Source organism: Micropterus dolomieu, linkage group LG14, assembly GCF_021292245.1.
Source record: "Micropterus dolomieu isolate WLL.071019.BEF.003 ecotype Adirondacks linkage group LG14, ASM2129224v1, whole genome shotgun sequence".
Lineage (NCBI taxonomy): Eukaryota > Metazoa > Chordata > Actinopteri > Centrarchiformes > Centrarchidae > Micropterus > Micropterus dolomieu.
Genome location: NC_060163.1, coordinates 26,278,884 through 26,291,291, shown reverse-complemented (window position 1 = coordinate 26,291,291; position 12,408 = coordinate 26,278,884). Strand labels below are relative to the sequence as shown.

The 12,408-nt window shown below is 44.0% G+C and overlaps 2 protein-coding genes across 3 annotated transcripts in view; both read left to right on the top strand.

Annotated features, from left to right (window-relative positions):
• LOC123982743 (serine-rich coiled-coil domain-containing protein 2-like) overlaps nucleotides 1-4,126 on the top strand; it is a 39,693-nt gene extending 35,567 nt beyond the window's left edge. For both annotated transcript variants that reach the window (XM_046068541.1, XM_046068539.1), the window contains one exon: nucleotides 3,449-4,126. In XM_046068541.1, coding sequence (XP_045924497.1) covers nucleotides 3,449-3,898 — 450 coding nt within the window. In that variant the 3' untranslated portion in view covers nucleotides 3,899-4,126. The remainder of the gene's footprint in view (nucleotides 1-3,448) is intronic.
• Nucleotides 1-12,408, top strand: part of LOC123982746 (stonustoxin subunit beta-like) — an 868,592-nt gene that overhangs the window by 92,429 nt on the left and 763,755 nt on the right. The gene's annotated exons all lie outside the window — the stretch shown is intronic.

The following is a 12,408-nucleotide window of genomic DNA, read 5'->3' as shown; positions in this document are numbered from 1 at the left end:
TGACGCCGATGGGTCTTGACCATGCGTCCATATGTGACGAGTCGGGGAGTGTGAACGGGTTGCAGATTCATAAACATGTACTTTTTATTTAACCAAATAGTTCCTGATTCAGTTATTACCATTAACAATCAATTAAAAGCAGAGTCCCAATTAGACGCCTGTCCCTTTTGCTAGCTGGGTGTGGCTACATGTTTTGACAGATAAACGCATGTCTCAAATAGAAGCCGGGTCTGGATGTATAAAACCTCTTAGACCCTTCCGGGTGGCCCGCTGGTTCGGGGCTGCTAAAGGTTGTTGAAACTTTTGTCAGTATGAACATATGCTACACATCGTTAGATCGAATCGTTTTACGGAAACGATATGCACCAAAGTATTATTCATTCAGAGTTAAATTAAAAGCCTTTCCCCAGATATAGGCAGGGTGAGGCAGTGATTTAAGCAAATAAAAGCCCGAGCTATTAAATTAAGTTTTACGGTTAGCTCTGGGAATTAGTGAATTGCATATTTAAAAACTTTCCTGACAGTTTATTGACTAAAGAATGAATCTTATGCTTTTTATTGCTTATTGAATTCAAAACAAATAATAGCAATAATGTTTGAAATTCAAGTTATTCCAAACTTTTCTTCAGTTTTGTAATTATTTACCGTCTTAAACATTTTTTTAATTGACAAAGTGAACTGCACATTCTTAATTCCTTGTCACAACTGTTACACAAGTTTACCCCCTTTAACAGTTGCATCTATTTTTTACCATATCATTAAATATTAGTTTGTCTTTACTTAAATACTATTTACCAGAATGTCTCCTTCGATTACCTGTCAGCAGGTGTCCTCTTGTCTGCGAGTGAGGACATACAGAGAATGTGGAGACGTTTTTGGAAAGTTGGCATGTTTTCTGAAAATTAGTTCCCACTTACTTTTGTTTAGGTTTCTTTTCGGTTTTTGGAAGTATGTCAGTGTCGATGTAACTTCTCTAAAGAAGTCTTACAGGTTTTGAGGTTTAAAAATAATTGACAGAACAATCAAAAATAAACACAGTTGTAGTCTCCAGTTCCTCTTTATTAATATTGAGGTATTCTGTGAAAACTCTGCATGTTCCTTCATTCAGGACTGCCCGTCTATTAGAGGAATAAATAAATCAGAAAGACGTGCGTTAAGACTGTAAAATTAGTGATTTTCTGCTGGGACTCTGGTTCAGGGAACGGGACGAACTCACCAGCAGCCGCAGAGAGCGAGACACCTAAAACACCAGAGTGGGATCAGCAGCTAAGTTATTACTTCACAGAAGTTTGCCAGGATCAATACGCTGAGATCTCAGCACATGATGGATTTCACTGCTCGTGTTTTGGGCTTCTTTTTTGACTTTCCTCTGATTCTCGGTGTAAATCGGATTATCAATGTGTAGATGAGAGCAGGCTGCAGGATTAAAGCGTGGAAAGCAACAAGAAGCTTAACGGTTCTGCATCAGTCACACGCGGTTGCAGCCCGCTAATGATCTGCTGCTCCTCTTCTGTCTTTGTGAGGACCGTGTACATTTTCAGACCAAGAGAGCGAGGAGATGTTTCTGGAAGGTGAAGACGTGTTTCTGAAAATCATTCATTTTGATTAGTGAGGTTTTTGGGAAAGAGAGGGCAGATGTCGAGGTATTTTTTGATAGTATGGGCGTCGTTTAGAACGGTGGTTCTCAAAGTGGGGCCCGGGGACCCCCAGGGGTCCGTGAGGAGGCTCCAGGGGGTCCTCAGCAAAAAGGGGAATCACTTATTTTCACTGTAAATTCCACCCATAAGTAACACAATGAAAAAATGTATATGACTAATTTGGTCATGGGTTGCATAAATCAGTGGTTCTCAAACTTTTTCTTGTCAAGAACCCCTAAACTGACACAAATTAGACCACGGACCCCCGTGTATATATATAAGATTTTGTCCCGGGGTCCCCCATCTGATTTTTTTCTTTTGTTTTATTACAGAACGTTTATGCAACCCATAGTGAAAATAAATTATTCCCCTTTTTGCTGGGGACCCCCTGGAGCCCCCTTAAGGACCCCTGGGGGTCCCCGGACCCCACTTTCAGAACCACGCATAAACGTTCGGTAATAAAACATCTAAAAAAAAAAATCCTATCGGATGGGATACCTTGGGACAAAATCTTGGGGGTCGGTGGTCTAATTTGTGTCAGTTTAGGGGTTCTTGACAAGAAAAAGTTTGAGAACCACTGATTTAGAAGTGAGGACATGTTTGGAAAGTGAAAACATTATTTAAAAAGTTGGGACATTTTGTCTGGTCCTCCTCGCATTTTTAAAGGTGGGGTAAGTGATCCTGGAGAAATCCAACGCGGTTATAAAGAGCGAACAACAACAACAACACAGCAAGTATTAACCAACGTTAGCTAAGTTGTAGGTCAGCAAACTGTTACTCCAGCTGCTGCTGCAAAGCTAACATGAAGCTAACATGAAGCGAACATGCAGAGAGGACGAGATGGTCCCAGAGAACAACTCTCCTGCTGCTATAGATAACATCACAACAACAACATGGCTGCAACTTGAGATTATTTTTTATTTTCGATGAGCCTGTCGATCAATTTCACTATTAATCAATCAGCTGTTTGGTCCTTAAAATGTCAGAAAATGGTTAAAAAAAATGTCTATCAAAGCTCAAGGAGACGTCCCCAAATGTCTTGTTTTGTCCACAACCCAAAGACATTCAGTTCACTGTCACAGAGGAGGAAAGAAATGTTCACATTTGAGAAGCTGAAATCACTTTTCTTAAAAAATTACTCAAAATGATTCATCGATGATCAAAATAGTTGGCGACTGATTTAATATTAGAACCGCTGAGCCCACCTTGAAACAGTGTGAGAGTTGAGACTTTGGGTTAGAATAAACTTGAGTTTTCACACCCTAGATAATGTCGGCGTCTTCACAGATCTCAGCGATTAAACTGGTGACCAAAGGCAGCAAAACACTACCTGAAACCATCAAACACTGGAAACAGAAAGAAGTTGTAGTGTATAAAAATAAAATGGTTGGAGTGAGAAACGGGTTTATTTTTAGCTCCACTGCTGTTTCATCTCCTTCATCAAAGTGTTTCTCTCTCCAGAGTTAAAGCGTGGAAATCGACTGAACTGGACTTTCTTTTATGATACATATACAAAAACATACGTAAACAACTTATGCAGCAGGACACGCCTACATCAAAGCAAACACACACAAGCGTCTTCTGAAAGAATAATTTCTCTCTCCGTCTCAGAAACCTCGTTGTTTCTTCTCCGACGAGCTATGAATTATAAAACAAAGGCTTCTCTGTGTCTTTATCATGTTTAAATAGGCTGCAAGCAACGCAGCAGGACCGCCCGTCGATGAGTTTACAGATGCGTCGTGTGTGTTTGTTCATCAGCGCTCTGATATCCAGAACATATGAATCTCAGCTGCTCCCTTCTGTGTTTCCAGTCACAGATACTTCACTCCTCCAGCCAGGACGACCCGCTGCCACTGACGGACCGCTGCCCAGATCTGCCTCCAGCTAACGCCTGCTCCACCCCCGCTGATAGCGCCCCGGACTGTCCCGACACCAACGCCACTGACCCCGTGACTGACGGAGGAAAGGATCACGGGAAGAGAGCGGCGAAAGAGGAGGAGGAGAAAGAAAAGTCAAAGGAGAGGAAAGGTCTCTACAACAGATCCCTGCAGCTCCCCCAGGCCTCGAAGCTCCGCCTCTTCCTGTCCCAGACCTCCAGACTGGCCTCCAGCTCTGCCTCAGCTGCCGCCACGCCGCCGAGAACGAGGGCGGCCAAGCAGCCGTCTCAGGATCCAGAGAGCAACGGCACTTCTGGGGTTAAGATCAGAATGCCGGCCTTCGCTTGCAGCTCCTCCCGCCTCCCCAAGCCAAAGAGCCACTGAGCCGCCGGTCTCGTAAACCGCCTTCCTAACACGCCGTCGTGTGAAGCCTCGTGTTTTGTCGCTGCTGCTGAGAAACCGCACTTCCTGTATCTCTAAACCCTGATTATAATAGTCTGTGTACGATGTGACGGACCGTTAATTTATTTAATGATGTTGAAATATATAGTTAACTTATTTATTGTTAGTATTTTGAGCACTTTGACTCATAATAAACTTGCTAACACTTCATTTTATGGGTCCTATAGTCTCGTAATACTTTCCTAGAGAGATGTAAATTTACTGTAAATTCAAAAGGACGGTTATTGTTTGAGCGTCATGGGAGGCGTCATGAAGGAAATATGAAAATCACAACTTAATCATTTGTGCCCGCCGTCATGCCATTAGTCATGTGTGGATTTAATGTGGTTTTATTCTTGGACTGAGATTTGTGAATATACTTCTTGTCTTTTGAGGTAAATCAAATGTATTTCACAAACACTCACGCTTCATAAATGTCCTCTTCTTTGTTTTCCTCAAACTCACAGCTGACTCAACGCACTACATTCACGCCGCTCTCCACACGAGAGGAGGCAGAATGAATGAGGTGATGTTAAATCCAGAGCACGAATGAGTCATGTTGTGTTTTGTCCTCCATGACACCTCCCTGGCTCCGTAGTGTAACAGTGGGAAACTTGCAATTAATTAATTCCAGTTGCGCTAACACAATGCACAGCAGGTCAGCTGACAAAGTGTGACATTTGTCTACAATTAAATACAATTGAACAAAAATTTTCTGTTATAAAATAAGTGCTTTAGTTTAAATGGAGCTGACCTTTCAAGGAAACAAAAATAACTCTCAAAACTCATGTATTTATTATGAACGAGTGAAAGAGCGAAAGCTGAAGTGCAGAACAGATTTAAAAACCCGGTCCGGGAGCTTGTGTAAATATTCGCGCTCGCTCGCTCGCTGTGTGTTAGGAAGCAGTTCGGCTGTTCGGGGCCCTGATTGACTGACTTCCTGTCTTTACTTCATCCTGGAGAAAGACTGTGGAAACTGGTCGAACGTAGTAGCTGCCCTTCAGCCCTTCCCTTCGCTGAAATCTCTCCTCCAGCCGGGGCTACCCCAAACACTCAAGACTCAAACCTGCTGCTCTGCAAAACAACCCGTCTCCAAGGTCAGAAAATCCAGCTTTACTCTGAGAAAACAAGCTCTTCATCATGTCACTGTCCACGTCTCGTGTTTGGTTTGATACGCTCCTTCTCTTTTACTCGTAGTCGTGCTCCTGTGAATCCAGAAAACGAGGATTCCCTTCATGGTTTCACCAGTTGAATCCACCTAAAAAGATTTAAAGCAGGGTTGCAGTCGATTGTCTGCGGGTCCAATGCAAAATGTTTCCGAGTTGGCTGCTGTGAAAACCTCCTTCCTCCAGTCTTGCTGATTACTTTGCTCCAGTATGAAACTGTTGACGAGCCGCTGAAAGCAGGAGTTGGAAAAAGTCGACATGTTGGAGGTACGAGGTTTTTACTAAACGGCGCTGACTGGATGAAGGTAAAGGTCTCGGTATGCTTCAACAAAGTGCTTGTCTGCAGCGGTGGAATGGAATTAAGTACATTTACTCAAGTACTGCACTTCAAAAACAAATTTCAAGCTACTTGTACTTCATTATTTCTATTTTATGCTACTTTGTACTCCACTACAGTTCAGAGCGTACTTGTTACAGCACATTTATTTGATATTGTGATCGGTTTATAAATATGATTCTGTTATTAGGCGCTTTCTCACTGCCCAATTCTCTGGGATTATTTTGCCAGTATGCCGGCTCAGAAAGGGGGGTCCTTTTTTTTTAACGGTCTAACTCTAAAGCCCTCTGACTCCGGCTGCGCCCCGGTTTTGTTAGCTCCCCAGCCCGGCGTCAACGTCCACTGGAAGCGTCTCAGCATTGACTTGTTGTTAATTTGTCATTTCTTCTTCACAGCTCTCTGTGACCCCATGTCGCCTGCAGGCTGCGTGTCCACAGGGAGCATTTCAGAATAAGAGCACTTTGCCTGCCTGATATTACTGACATTTGTTGATTTGATAATCGGTGCTTGCTTTTGTGCTTCTACTATGATCTAGTAGACTACGTAGTTAAATGGTTTATTTTGTCTGTTTTTAACCGTGTTTACTGTTGTTTTACGATCGGGAGTCTGCACAGTTGACAGTTGACCGGAGGAGCTCAGGCAGCCGCGGCGTAGCCGGACTCAGTCGAGGTAACCCTATAAGCCGGAACGCTATGTGAAAGCACACACGGTAGCGGGTTTATCTCGCAATATTTTGTCCAGTATGAATGAGCGAATGCGGCATATTGGTGGACATTCTTCCCGCGTTTATTGCAGGATCTCTGTGCGAAAGCAGCTATAGATGTAACTACCCAAAACACATTGATAAATTAATAATAATGATCCAGCTTTTTGTGCTTTTACCAAAGTTTGAATGCAGAGCTCTTACCTGGAGGTGGAGTATGTTTGTAGCTTGGAGTCTGAAATGGAGTTGGGCGTAGTTTAAATTTTTGATCAATTTATCAAACTTCTGAATGTCTGCTGCGGTCCGCTATGGTCCAGGAATGGAAGCAGAAGGACTCTCTTCTTCATGCTTTGATGACGTTAGGTCGGCGTAGCAGCTCCTGGCAGATAAGAGACTCTTTGATGGACTGTAAAATACTCACCGCAGTTCAATCAGGAGCTGAAACATGCAGAAAGTTAGAAACCAAGGAGCAGAATCCAAACGCACGGGTCTTAACAAATCCACTGATACCAACTCAGAACCGGTTCTCGATACCAACCCTAGACTGAAACCACGTTTACGCAGTGACTGGTCAGCTGTCAGGTCTGAGTGCTTTCAGGGACATTTAGATTTCTGCTCTTATCCCCATTTGAACAATTCTTCATGTCGAGATTACAAAAGTGCCACAAAGGAGTTGCTGTGTGGAGATCAGGAAAGCAGTGGGACGTCACAGCAGACAACACGACGCATAAACATGTTTGAAGCATACAGAGGCCCTAAACTAACTGGAGTGAAGTCATAGAGACAAAAACATTTATTTCAGAACCAACCTGTAACAGAGGAGGAAGCAGACTTCTCACCTCTGTCAGCCACTCCTTCTGAATATCACATTTTAAACAGACATTTGCAGGATCCAGAGGCTCCTTCCTCACATTAACATTTTGTCTAGGTCGTACTGCAAGTCGCAGAATAAACCTGGTGAAACGGTGAAATGAGCCCACTGACATTTAGTCTGTTCTCAGGCACCAAACGCTCCGACAAGTAAAATATTATGTCATTTACATTGTGATAATCTGTCAGGAGAAAGTGACTCTGCAGTGCTGCTCGTCCAACACCGCTTGTTTTGATATTAGAAATAGTATATGCAATAAAATATGCAACATCATAGGTTTAACCCCCAAAGCAGGCACTTTGCCCCGCCCACGTGCCCTCGAGCATAAGTGGAGGTGGTATAGAAGATATATGCAAAGACAAACTCATCTTTAGTTTTACATTTCAAGCAACCGAAGATGGTTTGTGGTTCCACAGTCAGTCCCAGAAATGAGTTCTGCTCTTGGTGATCTATCCATCAAATCTGTACATATACTGGTAAATGGAAACAAAGAAGAAACATGCACAGGTCTCTGAACCTTGGTGAAACAACAACAACATCATCATCATCTGGGGTGAAAAGCAGCAGCAGCAATTTTAGTTTTTCAAAAATTCAAAAATGAAACCATTAAACTAAATATCTCCGGTTCTGAAAAGTGAAGCCATGCAGAAGTGCTTTAAACCTGCGTTCTCTCTAGCTGCCAGCAGGGGGCGACAGAAAGAAGTGTGATTGTATAGAAGTCTATGAGAAAATGTTTCTACTTGTCAGCTGATTTATTCCCTCAGTAAACACTTTCCTGATGAGTTTCTGGTCTCAGTCGCTAGTTTCAAGTCTTCTTCAACACAGCATGATGTTCATTTAGTAAATTATGGTCCCATTTAGAGGAACAGAGACCAGGAAGCAGGGGAGACTTTAGGGCGGGGTTCTCTATGATTGACACATCGTTACCATGGCGACCTGTCATTCAGGATAGAGGCGACTCGTATCCGCTGCTCTGTGTATGTTTAACCAGCGCCGCTGAAAAAGCTGATCAGGAGTCGGCTGCTCATTTTTCAGTAAGTACGTTTTATTTTAAGCCTGTTTGTCGCTAGCCAAAATTATCATCACAGCTAATATCACAATTAATGAATATTACAGATGCACCTTGCTAACCAAGCTAGCTAGCTCCACCCTCTCATCCAAATATGGTCACGTCTGGTTGCAAAAAAAACAAGCTGGCGACGGCCATAATGCCCAACTGGAGGCTTTAAAACGGCAGTCCACAAACCAACAGGTGGTCCACTTCCTTTATACAGTTTTGAAGTCGGACACACACAAATTCTTAGCAACCTTCTCTCAACAACAAACTGAAGTCTAATCAGAACCAGTTAGCAACCAGGATATCTCAAGCAACACCTCAAAGTCTTACAGTGTTTAGAACCGGACAGTCTGAACAGTCTTTGTCTCCTTTGAGTTATCGAGCAGATCTTTGAACATTTTATACCACGGAGGTCAAACGAGCCTCTGGCGGAACTTAAGTGTTGGCACAATAGAGAGCCTTATTTCAAACAAAATATGTACGGTAGTCAACATCGAGAGATGACTAATGTTTTGATCCCATTTGTCACTTTAAAGATCCTTTAAGTCAAGAAAGTCTCAGTTTGTCGTAAAACAGTAAAGAAACATTTAGTTTTGTGTGAAACCGCTCAATGAACTACATCTCAAATCTCGCACAATATACAGCACCAACATGTTAGCGCTGTAATGCTATGCTAACGTTCATCGCTTTGTTGGAACTAGGTAACTTGCTTAGGTTTCACACACAGATGTGTCTCACCTGATGTGTTTAATCCACTAACGGCGACATTAGCTGCAGTGACGTTAGCTGCAGTGACGTTAGCTGCAGTGACGTTGGCTGCAGTGACGTTAGCTCCAGTGACGTTGGCTGCAGTGACGTTGGCTGCAGTGACGTTGGCTGCAGTGACGTTGGCTGCAGTGACGTTGGCTGCAGTGACGTTAGCTTTAGTGGCGTTGGCTGCAGTGACGTTAGCTTTAGTGACGTTAGCTTTAGTGGCGTTGGCTGCAGTGACGTTAGCTTTAGTGGCGTTGGCTGCAGTGACGTTAGCTTTAGTAACGTTAGCTCCAGTGGCGTTACTGCAGCTAACGTCACTGCAGCTGACATCAATTACTTTAGCTTCAAAACTGCAATTTTCTTAATTATCTAAAAATGACAAACATCAAGTGTGTAATTCAGGACACAATTCAAACGGGATCTAAACATTAGTCGTCTCTTGACTGCCGTACATGTTTTGTCTGAAATAAGGTCCCACCGGGTGGGAAGGGAGAGACTCTCTATTGTGCCTTTTAAAAACATGAGGATGAGGAAGGTCTCCCCGTCCGTCCATCTTCTGTTTTTGCTTCCTGTCTCACTTTTTTTAAGCAGCTCCTCTCGTCGTCATGTCGTTTACAGATATGACAGATCGTGACCCCGTCGTCTCTCCGTCCACTTTCTTCCTGCCCCGCTCATCATTCCTGCAGCAGGGAGGGATAACGAGCCGGCGGGGAGGTGGAGGGAGGGCGCCGCCTGCTCTAATTGGTGCTTTTATTCTTCCTCTTTTTATTTTGACGACCAGCTTTGCTCTCCTCTCCTCCTGCTGTCGCCATCCTTCACTGATCGCTCCTCGTTCCTTCCCTCCCTGCTTCCTCCTACTTCATCACCTCCCTTTCTTCCTCCCCTCCTTGTTGTCTGCTTCTTTGTTGATGCCTAAACACCTCTGTGTTAGTCCAGGACACACACACACCTGAGAGCAGCAGCAGGTACCACTCAGGTGTTGGAGATAAACCCAGTTGCCATGGCGATACAGCCCGGCAGCCACGGCAACAGCATTATGGGAATTGAATAGAGTGATTCCCCACCACCACCTCCTTTCTTGTCTCCTCCTTTCCTTTACTTCCTCCTCAGTATCTCTAGTTTCTCGTCCTTTCCTTTCTCCTCAGTATCTCTAGTTTCTCCTCCTTTCCTTTCTCCTCATTATCTCTCCTGTCTCCTCCTTTCCTTCCCTACCTCCTCATTATCTCTAGTTTCTCCTCCTTTCCTTCCCTTTCTCCTCATTATCTCTAGTTTCTCCTCCTTTCCTTTCTCCTCATTATCTCTAGTTTCTCCTCCTTTCCTTTCTCCTCATTGTCTCTCCCGTCTCCTCCTTTCCTTCCCTACCTCCTCATTATCTCCAGTTTCTCCTCCTTTCCTTCCTCCTCATTATCTCTCCTGTCTCCTCCTTTCCTTTCTCCTCATTATCTCTAGTTTCTCCTCCTTTCCTTTCTCCTCATTATCTCTCCTGTCTCCTCCTTTCCTTCCCTACCTCCTCATTATCTCTAGTTTCTCCTCCTTTCCTTTCTCCTCATTATCTCTCCTGTCTCCTCCTTTCCTTCCCTACCTCCTCATTATCTCTAGTTTCTCCTCCTTTCCTTCCCTTTCTCCTCATTATCTCTAGTTTCTCCTCCGTTCCTTTCCTTTCTCCTCATTATCTCTCCTGTCTCCTCCTTTCCTTCCTTCCTCATTCTGCTTATTCGTTATCATCCCTACCTCCTTATTTCTTGCCCTTGTTTTCTTTCCTACTTTCTCCTTTTGGTCCCTTCCTTCCCCTTTCCTTCCTACCCCCTTATATACTACCTCCTTTTTTATTTATTTATATATTCTTGTTTCTCTCTGTCCCCTTCCTCTCCACCTCATCCCCTCCATCTCGTACGTTTCCTTTCCTACCTTTGTTTCCCCTCCTTGTTTCCTTACCATTCACTATCCCTCCCTTACACCTTCTTTTCTTTCCTTACCTCCTCCTTTCCTTCCCTTCGAGGCCTTCCGCATTGAAACCTCTGGGTTAAACACTGTGTATCAGCAGTCTGCATGGGTCCGTCTGTTAATCAGCGCTGTGTATTATCAGCAGCCTCCCACAGAGAGGAAACGGGGAGGGTTTGGGGGTAAAACAGGAGCAGAATCACAGTTTCTCAGCTGAAGCTTAAACTGGATTTACCTGGTGAATATTCTCACCCCAGAACAGACTCTTAACACCGGCCGCCGGCTGGTAGCTAGCTTAAACCTGAAGGTCACTTCATCTTAAAGACGGAGAGAAATAATAGTTAATCTGCCTCCCAGCAGCCCGCCGTCCAATTAAAATCCTCCACCTGACGAAACAGCTGGAAGCAGCTGAACAACCGAAAGTCAGAGGGATGTGAGGCCTTTAAGCAAAGATGTGCTTTCATTGCATTTATTCAATTAATTAAAGTTACAGGCGTCCCTAATAAAGTGGCCACTGAGTGAGTGTAATTTAGAAACCGTGTTATTACATAGTTGGTCCACCAGAGAGCACGGTCAGGTTTATTTTACACTCACTGATCTTTAAACCAACATTATGTTAGATGTGGGTTTTGTTGTAATGTTTCACAGCCAAACATCAAGCAGGTGCAACAACCGACCGGTCCAGCAGGCAGGAGGCCAGCTCGCCGTCTGCCCTGCAGCCTTTTATTTCACGAAGCTCTCGCCAACGTCCGGCAGCCTCTTGCTCGGTCTCTCTTTGTCTCGTCTTAGCTTCCTCCGTCAGCGTCCTCTTCGGTCTCTTCGCCTCTGCCGTCGGCTAACGTTGCGTCCGTAGAGGCTGCTCAGCCCGGGTTACGTTGCCCTCCCGGCGCCGCTCTCCACCAGCAGCAGAATGATGAAGCTTGAAACTTCGGTGGCGAGCTAGCCAACAAAGCTAGACTTACAGTAACATTAAAGATGTCCTGTTATCTAGCAAGTTTGCTAACATTGACTCCAGGTTTATAGCCAGCAGCTAAACATCTGTCCGAGAAACCTCTCAGATTTACTTTGCTTACATCCAAACATCAAGACACAGCGAGCAGCTAATACGTTTTTCTGGCTGATCCAACAGACGGATGGCCAGCTCGCCATTCAGCACTTTGAGCTCACGCTAACGAGTTAAAGCCAGTCCAGTATTTACTCTTGTTGGTCTCTTGCTCACCGTAGGTGTCATTTACACCGGGGGCGCTGGGGACGTGTCCCCGTCACTTTGTTTTAAAGCATTTGTAAAAGATTTCTTGCAACAGGAAATGTTAAATAAGTGAAAATGCTATAAGAAAGGTTTGTTTACACAACAAGAATTCAATGTAAATTTGAAGAAACAGATCTGTGTTGTCCAAAAAAACAAGCTACTGCGTTATATTCCAGTATATTTTTGTATTTTGTTTTGTCACCTGCCACCTCAGTTTTGTTTGGTGCAGGAAATTAAGTGTTTAATGCTCATAACCATCTTCGGGAGGAGCCCCAGACTCCCAATACTATATTGTATCAATGGATATTTCTTCTAGTTTTTAAATATCATCTTGTCTTGTTCTCGTGACCACAAAATTGTGCAATCCTGCCCCCCC